The sequence below is a fragment of the Sinocyclocheilus rhinocerous genome, unplaced genomic scaffold (assembly GCF_001515625.1).
Source record: "Sinocyclocheilus rhinocerous isolate Xijiao unplaced genomic scaffold, SAMN03320098_v1.1 scaffold68, whole genome shotgun sequence".
Lineage (NCBI taxonomy): Eukaryota > Metazoa > Chordata > Actinopteri > Cypriniformes > Cyprinidae > Sinocyclocheilus > Sinocyclocheilus rhinocerous.
Genome location: NW_015666487.1, coordinates 442,726 through 465,867, shown reverse-complemented (window position 1 = coordinate 465,867; position 23,142 = coordinate 442,726). Strand labels below are relative to the sequence as shown.

The following is a 23,142-nucleotide window of genomic DNA, read 5'->3' as shown; positions in this document are numbered from 1 at the left end:
CAGTTAGATATTCACCGGGAACTGGAGTCATTGTGGAAAGATATAAAGAGTTAGGAATATTCACTGCATTTTTTAAATGCAGGAAATAATGTAGTGATCTTGACACTGAGATTGAAGTCAGATGTTGTTATGTACCTGATGCTGGTTACCCACATGCTGTGTTATCTTCCAGGAAAAGGATGAGAATTTATTGGAAAAAATACAGTTCATGTTACAGTAACTGAACCACCGATTTCTGTGTGATTACAAAAGGAAATATATATAAAAAATTACTTGGAATACTTGGATTACTCTGTCACTTGGAATATCATTGATGCAGCTGCATGTGTGGTTAGTGATGCCGTCACAGCTCCCATATTCATTGCATTTATCACACGGCCAGAAATACTGGTCCTCACATACACACTTGTATCCACTGCCATTGAAATTTTACACTAAGAAAGGATACAATGCAAATGTAAGCTCATATTTAACAGATTAGCACTACTGTATTTGTGTTCATAAGGTCATTCTTCACCTGTCGTGATGTCCACATCTAATACTTCAACCACCTCAGTAAACTGAAGTGGAAGAGTGATGTTCTGCAGATATCGCCTCATCTCATCGATCACAGAGATGCTTGATTATTCCAACTCAATTTCAATCAAGAAGTCTGTGAAGGGCAGTTCTGGGAACAGCATCAACAAGCACATCATCAGCTTGGTATTTTCATTACATTTGATATTAGAGTGTACATTTACAATACTGCATTTTTCATCACAATAAATATGTTTATTAATTAATTATACTAACAATAACATGTAAATACATAAGAATTAAGTTAAGCATGCATATCAAAAACACTGCTCATTAGTATGTCAATCAGATGTTAAAATGTAGGCTAATAATAATAATTTGCAGTGCAAAACTGGTGACTCTGGTTGCTAGGATTTAACTGCCAACATTTCTAGACATTATGAGAGGCATTTTGATGCCCATATATTTCAGTATTCACCTTTTTCCCGAAAGAGCAACTGCGGCCATTTGTACATTTTATGAGACTGGCTTCCGGTGTCATCTGCTTCCAGCTATTTTTAGCCGTTCAAAATAGCTCGTTTTGCTGCTTAATATTGCAAACTGGTGTATTACCATATATCATAATGTATTATCTTAATTATGAACACATTGGTTTGTAGTGCAAACAGTTTTACCTAAAACATTGCATAATTTTCGCGCATCAGGGAGCCGCTATCAATATGCATATTTAAATCTCTTATGAATGAGCGCTCGCTGTTCACTTTCACTTTTGATGTGGCGACCACGCACACTCTGTGTAAAGGGAGCACATCTTATAAGATCAGATATCTGTCAGTCTGCTGAGCAGCAAATCCTTCAGCATGGTCTGTCAGTCATCTTTCCTTATTCGACCCATGATCAGTTAAATCTGACTCCTGCAGCTCTTGTCAAATGCAGGGTTGCCAAGTCCGCGTTTTTTTTCTCCATGGAATTGGGCTACTGTTGCCATGGGTTGAGTTCCCCCTGTGGGTTGAAGGTTTGAAATATTGCATAAATTACGTTTGACTGAAATGCTTGTCACATTGCATTCTACCCATGATAAACTGTGGTAGATGTTAAGTTCTCTTTCATCATCTCGTGTTCGAGATCCACCTATGGGAAGGGCATCCATACCTGACCTCTGCAGAAGCATCCAATTGCACCAAGTCTGGCTAGACAGACAGAAGCGCACAGCCAATGTCAGGTAAGGCCCAACCCCCTGTCCGCCTTTTTTCTCGCTCGTTCCCTTTGTCATGGCTGCCAACCGGTTGGACTTTATTGCCCATTCCGATGGCACTCTCCAAATCTGCCGTTTCCTCCGGCGATTGCCTGTCGCGTGCCTGCCCGGCTGCGTGTGGCGCACTAATCGCCGCCAAGAATTCTCACCCATACTGCGTGGTCTGCATGGGCCTCAAACATGTGGAGGAAGCTCTGGAATTCCCCGAAAATTGTAGCCACTGCCTGGCGCTTCCCAAGAAGCTCCATCGCCGCAGGCATAAGGTGGCCGCTACTCAAAGTGCGGATTTCGAACAGTCGGACTCTGACGGGGGAAACGGAGATGATGTCACGCACCCGGGGGACTCCCGGGGAGCGCCAGCATTGAATTGGGCTGACCAAGCCGAAACCGCTTTCCTTGAGGACATCTTAACGGATGAACCCTCATTTGTAAACGAGCCGCCAAGCTTCGGGGACGAGGACGACGCAGGCCTTCTCAAAGAATATTGTGTTCTCATTGACTCATTGAATATTGTGAGCGAGCAGCTGCTCACCTCAATATCGAATGGCCGGCATTACAATGTGCCATCGACTTCAAACACGGTCTCGCGGGTCTCGGGGTGAAGGACATGACGGCCCCATCCCCAGATACCTCAACCCTTCTCAAGGTGGGCTGCTCGCCCCTCCCAAACCTGTTCTCCCTAGCAAAATGGACCAGTTCTCTGCGTCCATCCATCAGGCTTCCTACAAGGCCTCTGCATTAGCAGTCAGAGCCTTGAACGTCTCCTCTCTGCTCTCGGCTTACCAGGCCGAGCTTCTTGAGGACATGGGTCAGCAGCTGGAAAAAGGGTCTGCCCCACCCTCGCTCTGGAAGGAGATCGTTATGTGCTCGTACGCTGTGACAATACCACAGCAGTGGCATATATCAATCACCAGGGTGGTATGCGCTCGTCGAAACTTCACTCTCTAGCTCATAAGCTTTTAGTGTGGAGCAGGCAGTTTTTCCTGTCGTTATGCGCGACTCATGTTCCAGGCATTCTGAACAGAGGCGCGGACCTTATATCGAGGGGGAACCCACTCTACGGAGATTGGCGCCTCCACCCTCAGATAGTGGGCTTGATATGGATGAGATTTGGACAGGCAACCGTAAACTCTGGACTTTTGGTAGTACCTAGGATAGCAAAGTCCACAAAAGGAGGTAGAGCTTTTTCGCATTTGGCTCCCAAACTCTGGAATAGCCTTCCTGATAACGTTCGGGGTTCAGACACACTCTCTCTGTTTAAATCTAGATTAAAGATCTCTTTGGCCAAGCATTCAAATAATGCATCTCATAATCTTGTACTGCAGTTATATCTGATCAAATGCACATTATTATTCTTTAGCTTGGGTTAAACAAATCAATTTTGCTTGGTTGGAACAGCAGCTACGCTAATTATGTCTCTATTTGTTTCTCTGTTTCTGCCACGGGATTGACATCTCAGAGGACCTCAGATGATGCCAACCCTGAAACAACATAAACTACCAAATTTTGCTACAAGTTTGATCGCAACATATTGCTGTTAATAGTGTTCATCGTCTGTTTGATTACGTCATTAACTGAAGTTTACCTTACATTTCTGCCATATGTACATCAATTTGACAGTCACCACTGACAAGCTACTACTAAATATATTGTAGAAACTTAATTTCCTGTAAAGCTGCTTTGCAACGATTTGTATCGTGAAAAGCGCTATACAAATAAACTTGAATTAAAAAAATATATACTTGAATTGAAAAAGAAAAAAACACAAGGCAACTAACTGCAATACAATTGAACAATAAGACTACATTTGATTAAAGATGTTTAAAGTCTTTTGTAACGACCTCTGCTCAAAATAATCATACTTTCATGGTGTTAGTCATAAATTACCAGAAATTCATGAAAATCTACTTTTCACTGACTCACAAAATGTAATATCTTTAAAAAAAAAATCTCAAGCACTATATGTTTTAACATTGTATCCATTATTTTTTACAGCAGATACAGGTGCATCTCAATAAATTAGAATGTCATGGAAAAGTTAATTTAATTAAAAGAACCAAAGACTTAAACTACTTCAGTCTGTGTGCATTGAATTTATTTAATACACGAGTTTCACAATTTGAGTTGAATTACTGAAATAAATGAACCTTTCCATGACATTCTAATTTATTGAGATGCACCTGTATTTACATTAGGGCTGAATCTTTCATGGACGTACCTTGCAATCAATCAGACGGTTTATTGATGATTATTTCATAATAAATGAAAATGACACAAACTGCAAGCACAAATAAGTAGGTTGCACTCCAGTCAACTGCAATCGCTCACCTGAATTTAGGTCAAATTCTTTTTGTTTTCAAGCATAGACAACTTTAAAAATTTAGTACTGAACAGCACATTTCAAAAATAAGGTAAGCATTTTCTTCAATAAATGTACTTCAAATAGGCAGTTTACAACAGTTTTATGTTTAAAAGAATAAACAGTCTGATTTGTCACTCTTACCTTGACTCTGGAAACAACCATGAAGAGATGCCGAACTCGTTTCTCAAGGTCTGAGATTTTTTTTCCTTGTCAAATGATCCACCTACAAAATCTTCCTGGAATTAACGTGCCTTTGTGCAGGTCACCACAATAATGTGACTGCGTGTGGGTCACCTGCAAGTTTGATTCTCTCTATTATTTCCTTGTTCTATTGTGTGAACAGAACAGAGAAGATGGCAGCATTTCAAAAGAAACAGTATAAGGCATTGTGGGCTACATTATCAAGAGTAAATTACATATAATAGGTTATATACTCACATATCACTTAAAAAACCCACTCATTGGTACATTTTGCTTGGACAGTATTATAGTGACACATTTTATCAGGCCTTGTCTCTGAAATCCAATCAACAAAACAATTTGAACAGCAGTATAAAAAAACTACAATTATTATTAAAATTATTATGATTAGAATAATCTAATAATAATAAAATAGATATTAATATCGTCAAACAACTTTCTGTTACGCATTTGGATATAAATGTAAGAAAATTTATTTTCATGGGAGGAGTATAAAATATATTGATTAGATTAGATTCAACTTTATTGTAAATAGTGTAAGGTCCACACACTTGGTCCAAGGAAGGTATCCAGTGGTGGATGAAGGTCACTTGCGTGTTCGGTCTTTTCAGCGCGCAGAGTTATTCAATTTAGGTTTAACTCAATCTATCTTATTTGCATTCATATAGAACATTCTACTATTGACCATTCTGAGTGAATCCAGTGGAGGGAGCAGATGAAAAGGCACTGATGCATATGTGAGAGAGGCGTTTCCTGCACCACCCCTCTGTGGGGTGTCTTGAAGGTGCCAGTGTATTGTCTGTTTCTCAGGAGATCAAAGTATCTGAGTTTCCTGAGTTTCTTTTATCCTTACAATAGTATTAGCTGGGCAGAGTATAGAGTTTTAGTAGGCTGAAAGCTGAGGGAAAGAAACTGTTCCTGAGTCTGCTGGTGCGACAGCGAAGACTCCTATAACATCTCCCAGATGGGAGAAGAGTAAACAGTCCGATGACAAACAATGACAAAGCTCCTGACTGACAGCATTCTTATTTCAAAACTATTTTACTTGGATAAAAAGACCACAAGTGTTTTTTTTTTAATTATGTTTTTTGTGTGTTGGTTTTGGTTAAACTGGCATGAATTTTGCGTGTTACCTATGGTTAGAATGCATCATTTTTATATTATAAAATATTTCACAGAAGATGGTAGATAACAAATCATCTGATCAGATAACAGCGCAAAATTTGGATTACACCCAATGACATGCCAACTCACAAGCAAACACTTTACAAAGCAAAACAAAACGGAACACAATTCTTAAGCTAAACTTTGAATTGAAGATAAAAACATATCAGTAAACATCTAAAGTAAATATTGTGAATGGTGTCTCCATATGGCATAGAATACACATGTATACATAGGTAATCTGATATTAACATTTTCCCCCTTTCTATTTAATATATTGTTGGCAGTCCCAAACCAGGAGAATGGAGAAAATTTTTTACATACAAGCAGTAATTTTATTGTGTATATAATACTTTAGCTCTAATAGCGAGTATTCACATTGATAGTGATTTGCAGTGAAAGCAGTCAGAAGTAATCTATCTTCAGTGAGGCAACATGAGCTCAGGACATCGTGACAATTCAGATCAGAATACAAAGAGCAGTACTCGCAGAGCCGATCCTCCCTATATGCAAAATACGCAAGCTGCGTAGGGCCCCCGAAACACCAGGGGGCCCCCTTGCTCTCAAAGATGATTGAATTTTAGTTAATTTTTTTAATTTGGCCAGCGGTTATGAAAACATGAATGATCATTTATTTTAATGCAGTGCGCTGCCGCCCTTTCTACGTAAAAATCAGTCAAATCATGTAATGTGAATGTCGTACAGTCTTGCTCGAGACTAAAAAAACGAGTTGAAAGAGTACCGACACACTGTTTCTCAAGCACTTTCCGCGAGGGCGATTCGAGACGGAGTGAAACACGGACAAATGCGTTTCATTCATTCGTTCATAACCACTCATACCCCACTCCACACAGTTTTGCGTAGGGCCCCCAGAAGTCTAGGATTGGCACTGAGTACTCGTGTTGCCAAGTTGGAAACCAAATGACTTAAAGGTGCACATATAATAGCAGTGGAAATTGGTACTACAGTCGAAATTCAAAATATTGTAAAGCGTTGTTTCTCCTGCCCCCTCCTCGAGTCACTCAGCACTCACATGGGTTGCCAGATTGAACTGTAAATCGACGAGTTGATTTTCCCGTGTTTTAATATGACTCTGGTCATAGAGATTTTGCTCTATCAATCTGCTATCTCTGCAATATGCTGTTTTCTGCCAACTGGCAAACCTTGGTGTCAAAATAGTAGTGGGTAAATTGGCAGTGGGCGGAATCACACACACCAAAACAGACATTCCGACAAGGAACTCACATTTCCTGGTTGTAACTGGTAACTGGAGTAACTTATTGTAGCATTGTTGTTTAGAGAAACGAGTATGTGAACTTAGCATATTTCCTAAACATCTGCAAACATGTTATGGTATTTTTATGCTTTAGTACATTCAGCAAAATTACAACACCTTTAAAGGCACTTTGACATGTGCAACTGCTGCTGCGACCACTGGCTAACCAACTTTGAATGGGTTTAAACAACTTTATGCAAATAAGCTGCTACTTAATACAGTGATGTAAAGAATGTAGACCTAGGTCACATGACCCACTAACAACATAAGAAAACCTGCAAGAAACATTTATATATTATATTAGAGGCAGCTTTCAGTCAACAATACAGAAAATGTATTTCTTAGGTTAAGTGTTATCGCAGTGCCAACTTTTGACATGAAAGATATTCAAATAACACTGGAAAGGAAACATGATCTGATTTATCTCTAGTGTCAATCCTGTGAAACCCTGTCTGCTGTGAACTCAAGCCTAGTCTGCTTTGTTCAGCATTTCAACTGTTCTCCCATGCAGGCAAAAGCCGATTATAAAAGAAGACTGACAGGCAGTCATCAGCATTAGCTTTATGAAGCTACTCTGCAGAAATGACTGACTTGCATGTGACCTGTGTGTTCCATAGTTTTTTCTTCTTAATCAACAACACATTAAAGCCCAGACTAACTCTAAAGGAAAACGCATCAAAATGGCATGGCATGAGGGTGTAGCTGCCCCCTGCTGTCCACCCAGAGCTACGTAACATTGAATGTATGATACCATATCCTGATTCAGACTAGAAACAAAATACTCATTCACAACACCTGTAATTTTACATTCTGTAATTTTTCCCCCAGTTACTCGGTTGAACATTTGATACATATTATAAATCTGTACAGTACTTAATTTTTGAATGAGGTTGTTTTACATTTTAGTTTCAACTCAGTTTATTTTATTCAGGAAATGTTTGACTATTTTATGTTTAAAACGGCATATTCAGGAATTGGAAAAAAAAAACATTGCATTAAAGGCTTAAGAAAACTACTTGAGTAAATTTAATATGAAGAGGCATTTAATTATTGGTGATGCAGTAACATTTAGAAATTTTGGAAACATTTAGAATTAAGACAAGGAAAAAACGTATGTAAATGTCTGATATAAAACAAAAGTGAACTTTGCAAAACAGAGAACACTTCTTGAGTTGTATTACTGGAAAATGACCCCAATTTTGTTAAGTAGGCATACAAATAAAAAGTCCACACCCTGCATTCACAATATATATACACAATAAAACAAAGTAATATTGTAGCCTTGTTTTTAGACTAATCCTATCAGTAAACACTCTCAAAAAATAAAATGTACAAAGCTGTCACTGGTGTGGTACCCTAAGGTACAAAAACGAAGAGGGACATCTTTTGTCCCTTCTCATTTACCGACATGGTACATTACTACTTTAAAAATAAATTTTAGTACATTTTGAAAGGGCACTGCCCCAGTGACAGTTTTGTACCTCAATGTCTGAGAGAGTAGAAACATTTCCTCAAAAAAAAAAAAATTTGCATCGGAGAAAACACTTTGTGAGTGTCTTTTAGTCGTTTATAACCGCATATGAGCTACTGGAGCTGTCTGAAGATGGAAGTGCTGAGGAAGGGTTAGCTTCTGACACATTGTACACATCTGCAAATAGTTAAATGTATGTTACTGACTATATATATATTATAACTGTTTACTGTCTTAATTGAACACATTTTTAACCAAATTATTGATAAAGCTTATGATTATGAATAATAACTATATTCATATTGATATGAATAATACATATTAAAAATGTTAGTTTTTATTACTGATTATTGATGTTATTTACTTACTCCTCCGCCGCAAGAAAGGCAGTCCAGATGTGGATAATGTTCCTGCACTGGTGTTCTGCAAGGAGATATCAGTCAAAATAAATCACAAAGAGTCAAAGTAAAGTAAAAATTTACATTTAAGCACTCATTAGGAGATGAATGTTAGTAATGGAGCTCATATAAGTGTGTGCTGTTATAGAATGCCATTTACATTGGTTCGGCTAGAAGTGAGTTTCTGCAGCAACAACTTTCCTGGTAGTGACTCACGAACCTGCAATTAAAAATCTCTAGTTAACTTATAGAAATTTGTTTAAAGTCTCTTAAATGTCTGCCTATTATACAAAACACTTGATTCTGATTTGTCAATCATGCCACCCAGCGGTCAGATATTTTCTAATATTCAGTCGTCCATGGCAACGCTTTATATGATCAGAAATGTCATATTTTCAACTTGACCGCACATGAACGTCACTTTCAGTGTAAATAGCTGCTGAAATATTTGCAGGGAAAATGTTTCTTTGGTCAGTCTAAGCCAGGGGTGGCCAGCTTTGGTCATTTTGCTTTTGGAGTTTCGCTTCAACCCTAATCAAACAGACCTGAACATGCTAATTAAGGTCTAAGGGTTACTAGAAAGCTACAGGCCAAGTGAGTTTTTATCAAGGTTGGAGTAAAACTCAAAAAGGACATTTTATTCTTTGCAAAAGCGTAAACTCCACTCAGTATTTCATTTCACTGGTGGGCAGCTGTGTATTAAGCAAAATAAAAACAGTTGAAATAAACGTGAAATGTGAAAATGTATGGTTTAAGGAATATACATTAATACAGTATGTCTATAATGCCGGATCTTTAGGTTAAATACAACATTAAATGTTAAATTGCATTGCTTAAGCTCTTTACAAAGCAACTGAAGTAAACTCATACCTTGCTGTCTAAAAGCGTTCCAAACACCAAAATAAAGAATCCCTAATAAAAGAAGTGTTACAAATACATGAAATTCATAAGACCATGGACATTTATAATAAATCAATGTACAGCATTAAAGTGTTAATGTAATAGATATGAAATTGCAATGAAAAAAAAATGTAATCTTACTATAAAATTGATATTATAAAGTAGTACCTGCAGTGAATTGAGGAGTGAAAACACCACATGAATGCCAAAGTCACGTGATGCCATGGTTCCAATTCCAAATCCCCATGTTAGACCAAAGATAGGAGTTAAAAAGGCCACACATCTGCCAATAACCACCAGGGCATGTTTCTCATCTGGTTGAGTTGCAGCACCAACTCCTCTCCTCAACATCTTGTACAGAACCACAATCAAAACCACAAGGTTTATGGCTACAATAGTGAGAGCTGGAATCACAAATGCCAACAAGGCTTTTGATTCATTCCAGTTAAGCCAGCATGCATTTCTTTTGGAAATATAATTTTGAGGTCCAGCTGTTGATGCAACAGTAATGACCGCTATGAGCAAAGGTGCACCGTAACCGACTGTGAAGGCAATGACCATCATTTTGGCCCTTGACATTTGAGACAAGACCATGACTGTACGATAAAAGAGTAACAGTGCTGACATTAACATCCAGAAGAAAAGAGCCAGGTAAAAGAAGTGCATGAAGAAAACCGCTGGACTGCAGCGATCCACTGAGGGTGGCTGCTCTTGTTCTGCGATTGCAGCTCCAATGATAAAACAGATGTTTGCGATCAGCAGGGACACCGCAATGTTGACTATGGAGACATGTCGCATGTAGGATGTGTCATTTCTTCTCACTGACTTCCATACGATAGTCTCAATAATCAGGCATATAATCAAGCTGGCCATCGAAATAGCTACGCCAATGTAAGTTATATAGGCTAAGGCCATGAGATGAATGGGATCAATGTGAAATGGTGACATTAGGATCGAAAAAGAGGTTGTGTGGTTGCATTCACATGTAATGTTGCCAGTGTTGTTCCGCTTTACTTCACATCCAGTGGAATCCCATGTGTTGAGACTAAAGTTCCAAAAGACACACTGAGAATTTCCCAAAGACTGATCAGTAATGTCAAATGTAAAAGAAATGTTGTTAAGCGTCTCATTAACCTTAACAACAACCACATCTCCATTGATGCGCACATCTGATTTCCTGCTGTCATTACTACCATGAGTAGGTAGGACATTGTCAAGAGTCGTGAAGATTATGATGGTTATGATAGTCGCCCGAGGAATCTGTTGTATCACAATCTCTGTAGTTGAGTTTAGCAGTCTTGATGTTAAAGTGAATGAGTTTTTAACTGTAGTTCTTTTCAGCTGAATGGATGGTTCATAAATCTCAAACTCATCTGTGAGACGGTCACTTATATCCTCAATAGCACTCAGAAGTTTAATGCTGGTGTTGTTTTTGCTCAGTTTGCTCCATGTATCACTGACATTATCTGATACAATAATATCCACTGTTTTTAGGAAATGCTGAAAATTGAATATAAATTTTATGATGAAATTTGTCCCATAAAATGTGGAATATACTACTTTATACTATACAATATTATACTATGCTACAATCAACAGATGTAAATAATGAAAATAAAGAGAATGGCTGTTGTTGGCTGTTGAGTAAAAGTACAGATACCTTACAGCGAAAATTACTCCATTACAAGTTACAAGTCAGTCACCAATTCCAATACAACTTGTGTAAAAGATAACACCTCGTTAAATTCCATTTAAAGTGCAAAAAAAATAATATACATACCTCCATTACTGGTTTATTGATAAAAACTGATTGTGACAAATCAGCAATTTTAGAGAGTATATCCACAATTGCTTGGACAGTAGCAGCAGACTGGGTTATATTAATATCATGCTGTTCTGTGGCAATACTGAGGTTAGCCATAAACACTGGAATCTCCTCCACAAGCAAGGACTAAATTGCAAAGTACAAAAATGTTAGAATGTATTAGACACATTTAAAATGCACAGGTGATTGTTCAATATATACATGATCAATAGATTACCTCAACTTCACTTGTAAGTTTGTTGATAACTTCAAGTACACAGTTGTCCTCTATTGATTTCCAATGACGTGATTCACATTTGTAAGTTATGGTGCCTTTCATGCCATTTCCACAGACTCCTGTCCTCACGTCATTTGTTTTGCCAACTCCAAGTTCTTCATGTTTACAGACATCATCTGACGAAGCATCTGATTAAAAGAAGAAAATGAGATTCAATTCTACAATTTCTCTCAAAATATCACATTTTGAAAATTTTGGGAATAAATATTAACATAAAACAAATTCTGAATATTTAGGACCATGTGATATTTCAGTTTTTTTTTTTTAATAAATCTGCAAAAATGTCAACAATTCTGTTTTTCTGTCAATATGGGGTGCTGTGTGTACATTAATGAGGAAAAAAAATTAACTTAAATGATTTTAGCAAATGGCTGCAATATAACAAAGAGTGAAAAATTTAAGGGGGTCTGAATACTTTCCATACCCACTGTAAATCCATTCAATATAATACTGTTCAATAACAATCACAATTCATAGACCTTTTCAAAATGTGTCATTCAAAACCAACATTTTTTTAAACTGTTTACTAAAATTACCAAAACAAATTAGATAGCTAAAATCATCCAATCTAACTGCACAAGAGTTGGATAAAAGCACTTTGATGGTGAAAAGAATAAGAAACTGAAGGCTTACGTGCTGTGCTTAATCTAACTGTAACACTGCTCTGGCTATAGCCATAGATCTGTAGTTGTGGCAGATCCCTGAGACGACATGTAAAGATTTCCTCTGTACAATTTCCATTTTGCATTCTATGGATGTATGTGATACTGTCACTTCCTGATTGGGTAAAACAAAAGAAATGTATGAATAACATTAATAAAAGGGTAACACACACATATATATATACACACACACACACACACACACACATATATATATATATAGTGGATTTCATTTAAGGTTTAAATTACAATAGTAATTGTTTTATATAAAAAAAGAATTTATGTCGAACCTGACTTTAATACTTTTTCACCCAGGACCCACTCAATATTGTAGCCAACATCAACAGAACATTTCAGTTGGAAACTGCTGCCATCACAGAGAATATAGTGGTCCTTTTCACCCACATTAATATTGGGGCGTTTTTTAATAGCAATGTTTTGCCATTGAATGTACGGTACATTGCCTTGTATGATGCACGAGTATTGACCTGCATGTAGAGGGAAAAAACAAAAAAAGAAAAATATAAAGAAAAATATTTTATAAAACAAATTTTATAAAACAAGCCCACTACTTTCAGTTTAAGAAACATTTATATTTATATTCATACTTACTATTGTATTGTATATGTATATATTTATTTGCTCTCAAAATAATACTTTGTAAATGTTGACATTCACACACTGTCAGTGTAGCTTAATTTTCATTGGTTGACTGGTTCATCATCTCTGCCATATATGGTATACACTAAAAAACATGGTTCTTTAAAGGGTTTTTTTTACGCTTAGTAACAGTTCTATTTAGGATAATATCAGCCTGAAAAAAAAAACTTCACCTCTATTCCACCTCCAGCTCACTACTGATTTTCTGGTGCTCAACCATCCAACTACACAGACTGTCAACACACACTCAACAGGTAAATCATTTCTGAAAATGTCTGTAATTTTTTATTTTTAAATTGTAACTGGTTTTCTATCAAATAATGTATTTTTCTCTTTCTCTTAGTTTTTTTTTTTTTTTTAACAGAACATGTAAATGTGACCAACTCTGTTCAGTTAAGGACACTTCTCTCCTCTTCTCCACTAGGTAACAGAGATATTGAATTTATTATCCATATTGTTAAGGTTGTTTTAATTATTACTTGGGTTTATGCATAAACATACCCAGTCACAAAAACATTAAAGCTATCCAATGACTTCACATCACTTTTCTATTTTAAAATTGTGAAGGGCTCACATACTGTCCATTTTTGCTACTTTTGGCCTTCATAAATTGTTTTTACATAAACAAATAAAAGAGACACACTGTAACTCTAAGCTCAGTTGTGTTTTTCAGATGCTGTCTTGTCCCACAACCTCATCATCTGCAGAGAGAAAGTGCAACTCACAGTGTGTTTCCATCACCCTGTAAATATATTTGATTAATTTTGAAGTAGTACAACAGAAACAAGTGCTGGAAACACCAAATTTTTTGGGGGAAAACAATATTTTAATTCGCAAAAAAGTTTTTATGCTCACTTGAGGTGGTTTTTCACTAGTGCGAAAAAGTGTTAATGCAAATAAGGGGAGATGGAAATGCATTTTGCGAATAAATTCCTCCATGTTCATCAAAAAAGTAATGTGACTGCACTATGAGACAGCATTATCTGACAAACCAGCAGACCAATAATAAAAAAATATTTTTATAATTGCCTCCCAGAACTATCTTAAACGACTGTATTTATTAATTATGGATTTGAAGGCATCAGGATTGTGAAGATACTTCACTGGAAGTAGGTCTTCAAAAATAAAAGTATCTAAATGGCACAACATGTTGTTGTTGTTGTTGTTTAGTCTAAAACCATAATAGAGGCGACAACATATGACAAGACCAGTATTGTTACAAACCAGAGAACCCTAATATGATACTGTTTAGAACCATTTTAGTTCTATTTGAGTGCAGTATTATCGTATGCTATAGTATATCAGTACTGATACACTAAAATAAACACTTAAATATCATAGACAATGTAAGAATAAATCTCATGTCACTCACCACTGTCACTTTCACTTGCGTTTTTTACAGTGAGAGTTCTGTTGTCATTTGAAATTAAGTATCTTGTGTCGCCTAGTGCAGGATCTGTGTTATCCACTGTCCATTTTATTTGTCCCTTTGCAAAGTCTGGCTGTCTACAGTTCAGGTCCACCTTTTGCAGAGGATATAACTGATCTGTTGTTAGGACCATTTGATCTGTAAATAAAAACCATACAGCTCAAATATCCCAACAGTGAACAAAAACAATACATTTGATGAAATGTAAAGAGTTTTAGATTAGGCACTGACTACCCTTACCACTTAGAGTAAAATCATCTTTAGCTAAAATTAATCCTTGTGTTCTTAGAGAGTCAGAAACCAGTGTGTTTGCTGCTTCAAAATCAAGGCTGTTGGATGTTGCACTTATTGTGTAGTCTGCTATAACACTACCAGGCCTAGAGTGAAACACAAACCACATCAGTGTGAAGGCTCTGTATTAACATTATATTTGTTTGAAAAAGTATGAATAAATGGAAAAGTTTTGCCAAAAAAGTTTCAATTGTAAATCATACCTGAAGCCAGTGACTTTAGCAGAACCAACCTTGTAGCCAGTTAGCTTATTAGAATAACTTGTGTTAATCTGTAAAAAGCAAAAGGTGTGCGTGAAAATTTTATAGAATATAAATTTGATTGTATTTATAGTATTTAAACAATATAATCAAAAATCAACAAATTACACAAATAATATATTTCTTTAAAATATGAAACATGTTATACTCACTGCTGACTCAATGTGTCCAGATAAAACTTTGTAAGTCATGCTATTACGGTCAGTAAGACTGATGTCAAATGTCAAATCAGATATTTTCATTGACATTCCAATAACTGTAAAAGAAGTGTACATTTATGTGTATTGTAACAACAGGTTTAAGCAACAATCCCCAATACTAATACTACCTAGTTGCTGGGAGTAGACGAAATGAACCCACCCCCAACCCCCCAAAAATATTACCAGTTATTATTGACATGCCTTGTATACCCCAATTTGTGACTGTGCTACTAAATGTAATATTAAGATCATTATGCAGTAATTTAGACACAAAATATTTTTGTGCAATATTTTAAATTTAGTTTCACAATACTTACCTGTCTGTGCGGATGCTGTCGCTGAGGCTGTTGAATATTACAGTACAAAAAAAATGAGTAAAACCAAAATATGAATTTCATTTTTTTACTGAATGAAACCAAACTTAAAAGTTTTTTAAACAAAGGGTTTATGGATCTATATTTGTTTCCCTAAACATGCAAAGCAATAAATTCATTCCGTTATTTCATGAATCTATTTATTTTTAGAAGCCAAAAAGTCTAAAATAAACTTACTCACTCTGTATCAAAATACAGATTGTTACTGACTGTAAACACCACCAACAATAACACAAGAATTAAGCAAGAGTTATCTATACTAATAATAATTTTTACCATCATCACATGATTCATCTCAGATTTTTTTTTACTGGGCATACCTATTGTTTTCATAATTGTTCCTGTTGTTGATGGTTGTATTGATGGTGTTGGTGTTGATGGCGTAGATGTTGATAGCTTAGATGTCGATTGTGTTGATTTTGATGGTGTTGATGGCTTAGATGTCGATTGTGTTGATTTTGATGGTGTTGATGGAGTAGATGTTGATGGCTTAGATGTCGATTGTGTTGATTTTGATGGTGTTAATGGCTTGGATGTTGATTGCGATGATTTTGATGGTGTTGATGGCATATATGTTGACTGTGTTGAGATTGATGGTGTTGATGGCGTATATGTTGATTGTGTTGAGTTTGATGGTGTTGATGGCGTATATTTTGATTGTGTTGAGTTTGAATGTGTTTGATCGTGTGACGGTGCAGATGTTGATTGTGCTGCTGTTGGTTGTGATGGTGTAGATGTTGATTGTGTTGCTGTTGATTGTGATTCTGTTGATGATGATTCTGTTGATGGTGATGGCATTGCTTTTGATGATGATGGTGATTCTGTTGATGGTGTAGATTTTGATTGTGTTGCTGTTGATGATGATGATAGTGATTTAGTTGATGGTGTTAGCATTGATGGTGATGGCGTTGCTGTTGATGATGATGGTGATTCTGTTGATGGTGTTGGCGTTGGTGGTGTTGCTGTTGATGATGATTCTGTTGATGATGCCGGCATTGCTGTTGATGATGATGTTGATTCTGTTGATGGTGTTAGCGTTGATGGTGATGGCACTTCTGATGATGGTGTATATCTTGATTGTGTTGCTGTTGATGATGATGGTGATTCTGTTGATGGTGTAGATTTTGATTGTGTTGCTGTTGATGATGATGATAGTGATTTAGTTGATGGTGTTAGCATTGATGGTGATGGCGTTGCTGTTGATGATGATGGTGATTCTGTTGATGGTGTTGGCGTTGGTGGTGTTGCTGTTGATGATGATTCTGTTGATGATGCCGGCATTGCTGTTGATGATGATGTTGATTCTGTTGATGGTGTTAGCGTTGATGGTGATGGCACTTCTGATGATGGTGTATATCTTGATTGTGTTGCTGTTGATGATGATGGTGATTCTGTTGATGGTGTAGATGTTGATTGTGTTGCTGTTGAAGATGTTGATGATTCTGTTGATGGTGTTTGTGTTGATGGCATTGCTGTTGATGGTGTAAATGTTGATTGTGTTGCTGTTGATGATGATGATGGTGATTCTGTTGTTGGAGATGGCGTAGATGTCGATTGTGTTACTGTTGATGGTGATGGCAGTGCTTTTGATGATGATGTTGATTCTGTTGATGATGGTGCATATGTTAATTGTGTTGCTGTTGACTCTGTTGATGGTGATGGCATAGATGTCGATTGCGTTACTGATGATGGTGATTCTCTTGATGGTGTTACTGTTGATGATGATGGTGATTCTGTTGATGGTGTTAGTGTTGATGGTGATGGCATTGCTGATGATGGTGATTCTGTTGATAGTGAATATTGTGATTGTGTTGCTGTTGATTCTGTTGATGGTGATGGCATAGATGTCGATTGTGTTACTGTTGATGATGATTCTGTTGATTGTGTTGATGATGATGGTGATTCTGTTGATGGTGATGGCATAGATGTTGATTGTGTTACTGTTGCTGTTGATGGCATAGATGTCGATTGTGTTACTGTTGATGATGATGGTGATTCTGTTGATGGTGTAGCTGGTGGTGGTACTGTTGAAAAAATGGACATGACTGGGTTTGACATTTATTTATTTCTGTGCATGTAAACTCTTTAAATCCTGTAAAATCTTTATAAAGATACTACCAAAACACTTCATACATGTCAAATCAAGTCATTCTTCCATAACACTAGCAAAGTTTGTTACCCAACAAACACACTTTGTCATTCATGAAACAATGACCTAAGACACAAGCAACAGGTAGAATTATACAATGTTTTCTTTTGTAAAATATTTTTACAAAACAAGAACTAGTTTATGAAATTGCTGTTGTGATGTGGACTTCAGGATTCAAAGGGATAGTTTACCAAAAAAAAAAAAAATCCATCATCATTTACTTATGCTCATGTCATTCCAAACCTGTATGACTTTTTGTGGATCATAAGACATATTCAGAGAAATGGTTTATTTATTTATTTATGTTGGGTTTTTTTTTTGGTCCATGCAATGGAAGTCAGTGATAACCAAGACGGTTTGGTTACCAACATTCTTCAAAATATCTTCCTTTAAGTTCCACAGAAGACAGAAAGTCATACAGGTTTGGAATGACTTGAGGGTGAGTAAATGATGACTGATAATACATTTTTGGGTGAACTATCCATTGAAGTTAAATGTGTTTACGTACCTGTTGCTGGTTGCGCACATGTTATGTTATCAGCTGGAAAAAGATGAGCGTTGATTAAAAATAATTTGTATACAGTTCAAAAGTATCTGACCTACAGGTCTTTTATGTGATTACAAACAGAAAATGTATAAAATTATTTTACTTGTTATCTCGTTGACTCTTTGACAGAACTGTCTGTCACTTGGAATATCATTGATGCAGCTGCATGTGTTGTTACTGATGCTGTCACAGCTCCCATATTCTTTGCATTTATCACACGGCCAGAAATACTGGTCCTCACATACACACTTGTATCCACTGTCATTGAAATTGCACACTAAGAAAGGATACAGTGCAAATGTAACCTCATATTTAACAGATTAGCACTACTGTATTTGTGTTCAGAAGGTAATGTGATATTCTTCACCTGTCGTGATGTCCACATCTAATACTTCAACCACCTCATCTAATTGAAGTGGAAAAGTGATGTTCTGCAGATATCGCCTCATCTCATCGATCACAGAGATGCTTGTTGATTCCAACTCAATTTCAGAGAAGATGTCTGTGAAGGGCAGTTCTGTGACAGAATCAACAAACTTACAATCATTGTAAACGCATTGTTTTCATTGTATTTTTTCATTACAATGTATTTCTACCACAATATATACGTTTATATAATTAATTATATTAACAACAGCAATGAGTAAATATATCAAGAAATAGCAGCCTACATTGTTCACTATATTTGTCAGTTTATATGGGGGTTAATAAAATTTTTTTAATTTTTATATTAAATAATGTTCAAATTATGATTCATAATTTTTATTTAAAAAATGTTTAAAAGTAAGTATAAGGCTGTTAAATATAATATAGATTTTCACTGTAAATATGCAAAATCATACTTTTTTTAATAAAAAAAGTGATTATAAAATTACCTGTTAAATTTAATATATTTTTACTGTACACGTTATGGTAACTTACAGTTAACCAATTGACATTTTTTTACTGTAGTATTTTAACATTATTTTTCTTTTTGAGTGCATTTGCTGCTGGCTTGTTTGGTCATCATTCTTACCGTTCTCCAGCACACACATTTCTCCATCACTGGGAATATGACTGATACATCCACATGAGCCAAAACTGATGTCGCCACATGCCTCATATGCCTGGCAGTTGTTGTATGACCATGCATAACCATCTTCACATATGCACTGGTATTCAGACACATTTGGTTGGCACACTGACATAAATATAACACACAGGTTAACAATAGAATGTTTACACAACATTAAAGATGAAAACTAAGCAGAAAGAATGACGGAAATAGCTTTTAAATACCAGTTTAACAGGTTCACCTGTTGTAATGTTTGCAGAAGTAATTTCAGTACTGTTGTCCATTTGAAAAGGAAACATGACAAAGGCCAATGATGTTTTGATCTGTTCAATCACCACAGCTTGGGATACATTCATTTCCACAACCGCAAAGTATTCCAATAGATCTATACATACAGGAAAATGAATGTGACTTTAATAATTATGCAGGCAGATAGTAAAGTACAAGACAAAACCCTTGACAGACAAAATCCCTCGCCCAAAAATTTAAAAGTATACTATGTTAATGTATCTTTTTTTATATGAATAACAGCACACTTTTATTAGAATAGTGTGTATGAGTAGAGGACAAACTGTGACACATTCAGTACCTGTGCTTCTTGGTCTTCTATGATGCAGTTGCCCATCTATGTAGCTAAACTGGAATAAAATAACAGAAATACACATTTATTTTACATATAGAATTTTATCACATTAGTTAACTATGCGACCATATAGCTTCATACTATTAATTTTATGTTTTATTGCTATAATCATAATTGTTAAATATTTTAAATGCTTTTAATGGGTACAAAACATTTAATTCATAATATAAATGACTATCTTATTGACAGTTCTGAAAATGACAGAAATCTGTTGTTTTTCATATTGTATGAATTGCATTCATTCCTGTATTTGTTTCTATAGTAGTTCCCCACCTGTAACTCGATATTTGTTTCTGGGAAATCAGAATATGCATTTGCATATGCATTCCGCATTCCACATTCACAGGTCAGCAGGACAGCCATGATGATTCCTATGAAGTACTTTAATATTTGTCCTGTATCTTAGGAATTGAGAAATTAAACATCAGGAAAAAATACTAGTAGTAGGAAAACAAAATATTCATTAACATTTAGTCCAGAAATTAAAAGGTCACAGAAAATAAAATACATATGTGTACAGTGCTGCATGACTTCTTCTACAATGCAAATATCTAAACTTGTATCTACAGCCAACAACCGGGAAAACTTTTGCGTGTGTCTAATGGTGCAAAAAATTAGAACTGGCTGTCTTTGTCCATTGCATGAAATGCTTCAATGTGGACATCTCCACGTTTGCGTGTTACTGGCAGGTTACTTTAGGTAAAAACTATAATTAACATTAAAATAACCTTAATTAATACCCATGTATCTACCCCGCTGCCATAGCTGTTAGAAATGATATGAAAGTAGTATGCAGGCATAACATTCTTCTTAAAACGCCAACACATTCTGTCCCATGTGACATCTGTATACTGTATGTTTATATTTACACTAATTTTTACCATATTTTGCTATATGGTAGATTTTGTTATTTTCACTTGTTTGCACATTTGAATGATCATAACTTTAATTCATATTTTAGTATATTTGTTTAATGTTTTATAGTTTATGACAAGTTTTGGTATTATATGAAAAGTTTGCTTATTTGAAGATCAATACATAAACATCTGCACTAACCTTCTTTATTGATTAGTGATGGATAGAATAAATAAACATGGTTCACTAATCAGTAGTTTTTAGGAGTACTGATATTTTTACTTTACTATCACTAGTATTCTGACAAACTTCTTTACACGGTATTTAAAGGGATAGTTTAAATACCCCCCCTCATTTACTCACCCTCAAACTGTTCCAAACCTGTATGAATTTCTTTCTTCTGCTGAACACAAAATAAGATTTCAGTTGATGGTCCCCTTTGACTTCCATAGTACTTTATTTATATATTATGGAAGTCAGACCATCAACTGTTTAGTTACCCACATTCTACAAAACATCATCTTTTGTGTTCAGCAGAAGCAATAAATTCATAAAGGTTTGGAACAGTTTGAGGGTAAGTAAATGATGAAAATTTTTTGGTGAATGATCCATGCAAGTAGATGTTTTGACAGTTAACTTGAAGGACAGGGGTACGATAACAGGTATAAAGAAAGACAGATAAAACATACAGTAAGCCAAAAATACGTTTATTTGTAGTTTATTATACCTTGACTGGCCATGTTTCTCACTGATGTCTGTCAGTCAAAATCACTAAATAAAAAAAATAAGAAAACAATTTTTTGAATGGCACATTTCAAAGTCAAGGTAAGAATGTATTTCTATGAACATGCTTCAAAAAGGCAGTTTACAGCAGTTACACATTTAAAAGAATAAACACTCTTACCTTGCCTCTGGAAACAACAATGAAGAGATGCTGTGCTTTAGGGTGTGAGATAGTTTCTTTGTCAAATGATCCACCTCTAACAATTTACTGGAATGAATGTGTCTTTATGCAGGTCACCAATTGTGTGTGTGTATCACCTGCTAGACAAGTCTGATTCCCTCTATTATGTTCTCTTGTGTGACCAGACAAGAGGGATGCATTTTAACAGAAACACTGTGGGTTACATGATCAAATCATATATTATTACATTTTATATATATAAATTGCTAAAAATGAAGATTTTAATGTCTAAAGTCATCTTGCTGTTACACATTTGTATATAAAACATGCACAACTTTCATGGGCAGAGTATAATAACATGTAATTTTGTCATTGCATAACCGTATGAACACACCTAACAGCTTTTATTCAAAATTGGAATGGGAGTGTTTAAGATTTGTTACCCATGATTCATCAGATTACTGTAAGTTCAGTGAACACTATTTATATCTAACACACACGTCACACACACACACATTATATAATTTTATATATCGAATTAAGGGGTTATTTTCTGTTATACTGCCAACTTGTTTAAAGGTTCGCTCTATAAATGCAATAAGTATAACAAATTACATATGGCATTAATAAATTGCTATCAACAGACCATGAATAACCATGAATAACAATAAAGCTTGTATGAGCAGCAATATTACACGTTAAATATTAATGTAATTAATGTACGTCTATATATAATAAAGTTATGTTCCATCATTAACTGGACCATTGATAGAAATTTCAGTGCTCTCTGTTATTTTAACAGATGAAGAGCAGACCACAATAGCATAGCATTTATTGTCTTTTTCATACAGTGAAATATCAAGAAAATAGAAAATCATCAGGAGGAATTGAACACAGCGGACTGAAAAGAGCTCGACACAGATATTCTTGTGACGCCACATTAAAATACCAGACTCTAAAAATAAAGCATTGACGGAAAACGTACAGCTCATTCAGTCAAACTGACGGATCAGGATTATTTGTAGCACAACCTTATTATTTGAAATTAATTGTTTCAGTTCTTTTGAGTAGCATTTCTCTAAACCAGAAGTGTCACCTATATTTTAAAACGCAGCAGGCTTGTCGCAGCATTACTTAAAGTGGTGTGGTGTTTAAATAAAGACTGTAAATACAGTCTGTACACAGGGGAAATGGTATAACAAGGTGTGTTTGAATTTTGAATATCCTAAAATCAACTTTAATACCTAAATTATAAGAAATGGATTTCACAGATGGCAGAGCAAAAATAAGTAGGCCTGCACTGACTGGCATGACAACACATCAAACACTGTACAAAACAGTAACAATACGCAATAACTCACAATGACAATGACAAATGGAAAGTATGTGTCACGGCGCGGTAAAGGAACACACCGTGCAAACAGGGGTCTGGGTCCAAATGCAGGTTTATTTGACTGCAGGGGAAAACA

The 23,142-nt window shown here is 35.7% G+C and overlaps 2 protein-coding genes across 2 annotated transcripts; both read right to left on the bottom strand.

Annotated features, from left to right (window-relative positions):
- Positions 1-2,760: 2,760 nt before the first annotated feature.
- Positions 2,761-12,393, bottom strand: LOC107732356 (adhesion G protein-coupled receptor F5-like). Its single transcript, XM_016543652.1, has 10 exons — positions 12,279-12,393; positions 11,586-11,773; positions 11,324-11,494; positions 9,712-11,043; positions 9,514-9,555; positions 8,804-8,863; positions 8,614-8,668; positions 8,349-8,422; positions 4,275-4,369; positions 2,761-2,920 (listed from the first exon to the last, which is right to left on the bottom strand). The coding sequence occupies exons 1-10, from the start codon at positions 12,391-12,393 to the stop codon at positions 2,761-2,763; spliced, it is 2,292 nt and encodes a 763-aa protein (XP_016399138.1).
- A 1,243-nt stretch (positions 12,394-13,636) lies between these two features.
- On the bottom strand, positions 13,637-21,542 carry LOC107732355 (flocculation protein FLO11-like). The gene is made up of 16 exons (XM_016543651.1): positions 21,497-21,542; positions 20,188-20,315; positions 19,861-19,909; positions 19,513-19,656; positions 19,233-19,397; positions 18,585-18,734; positions 18,321-18,494; positions 18,179-18,211; positions 17,362-17,545; positions 17,025-17,305; positions 16,066-16,942; positions 15,465-15,491; positions 15,100-15,157; positions 14,891-14,958; positions 14,637-14,773; positions 13,637-13,668 (listed from the first exon to the last, which is right to left on the bottom strand). Exons 1-16 carry the CDS (start codon positions 21,507-21,509, stop codon positions 13,637-13,639), a joined length of 2,520 nt encoding a protein of 839 aa, XP_016399137.1. The 5' UTR covers positions 21,510-21,542.
- Positions 21,543-23,142: the final 1,600 nt, after the last annotated feature.

Bases quoted from the DNA above. Each gene is read 5' to 3' on its own strand.
- LOC107732356 (XM_016543652.1), bottom strand. From the start codon at position 12,393: ATGCAAAATGGAAATTGTACAGAGGAAATCTTTACATGTCGTCTCAGG. The intron at 4,370-8,348 runs GTTATAAACGAC...CGTTAATTCCAG, and splicing joins GCTCCAGTAGCTCATATGCG to GAAGATTTTGTAGGTGGATC. The intron at 2,921-4,274 runs GTAAGAGTGACA...TTGCTATCCTAG, and splicing joins TGGTTGTTTCCAGAGTCAAG to GTACTACCAAAAGTCCAGAG.
- LOC107732355 (XM_016543651.1), bottom strand. The intron at 17,306-17,361 runs GCCATCACCATC...CACTATCAACAG, and splicing joins GTAACACAATCGACATCTAT to AATCACCATCATCAGCAATG. The intron at 15,492-16,065 runs GCAATCAACATC...AATATTCAACAG, and splicing joins TCAACACCATCAAAATCATC to CCTCAGCGACAGCATCCGCA.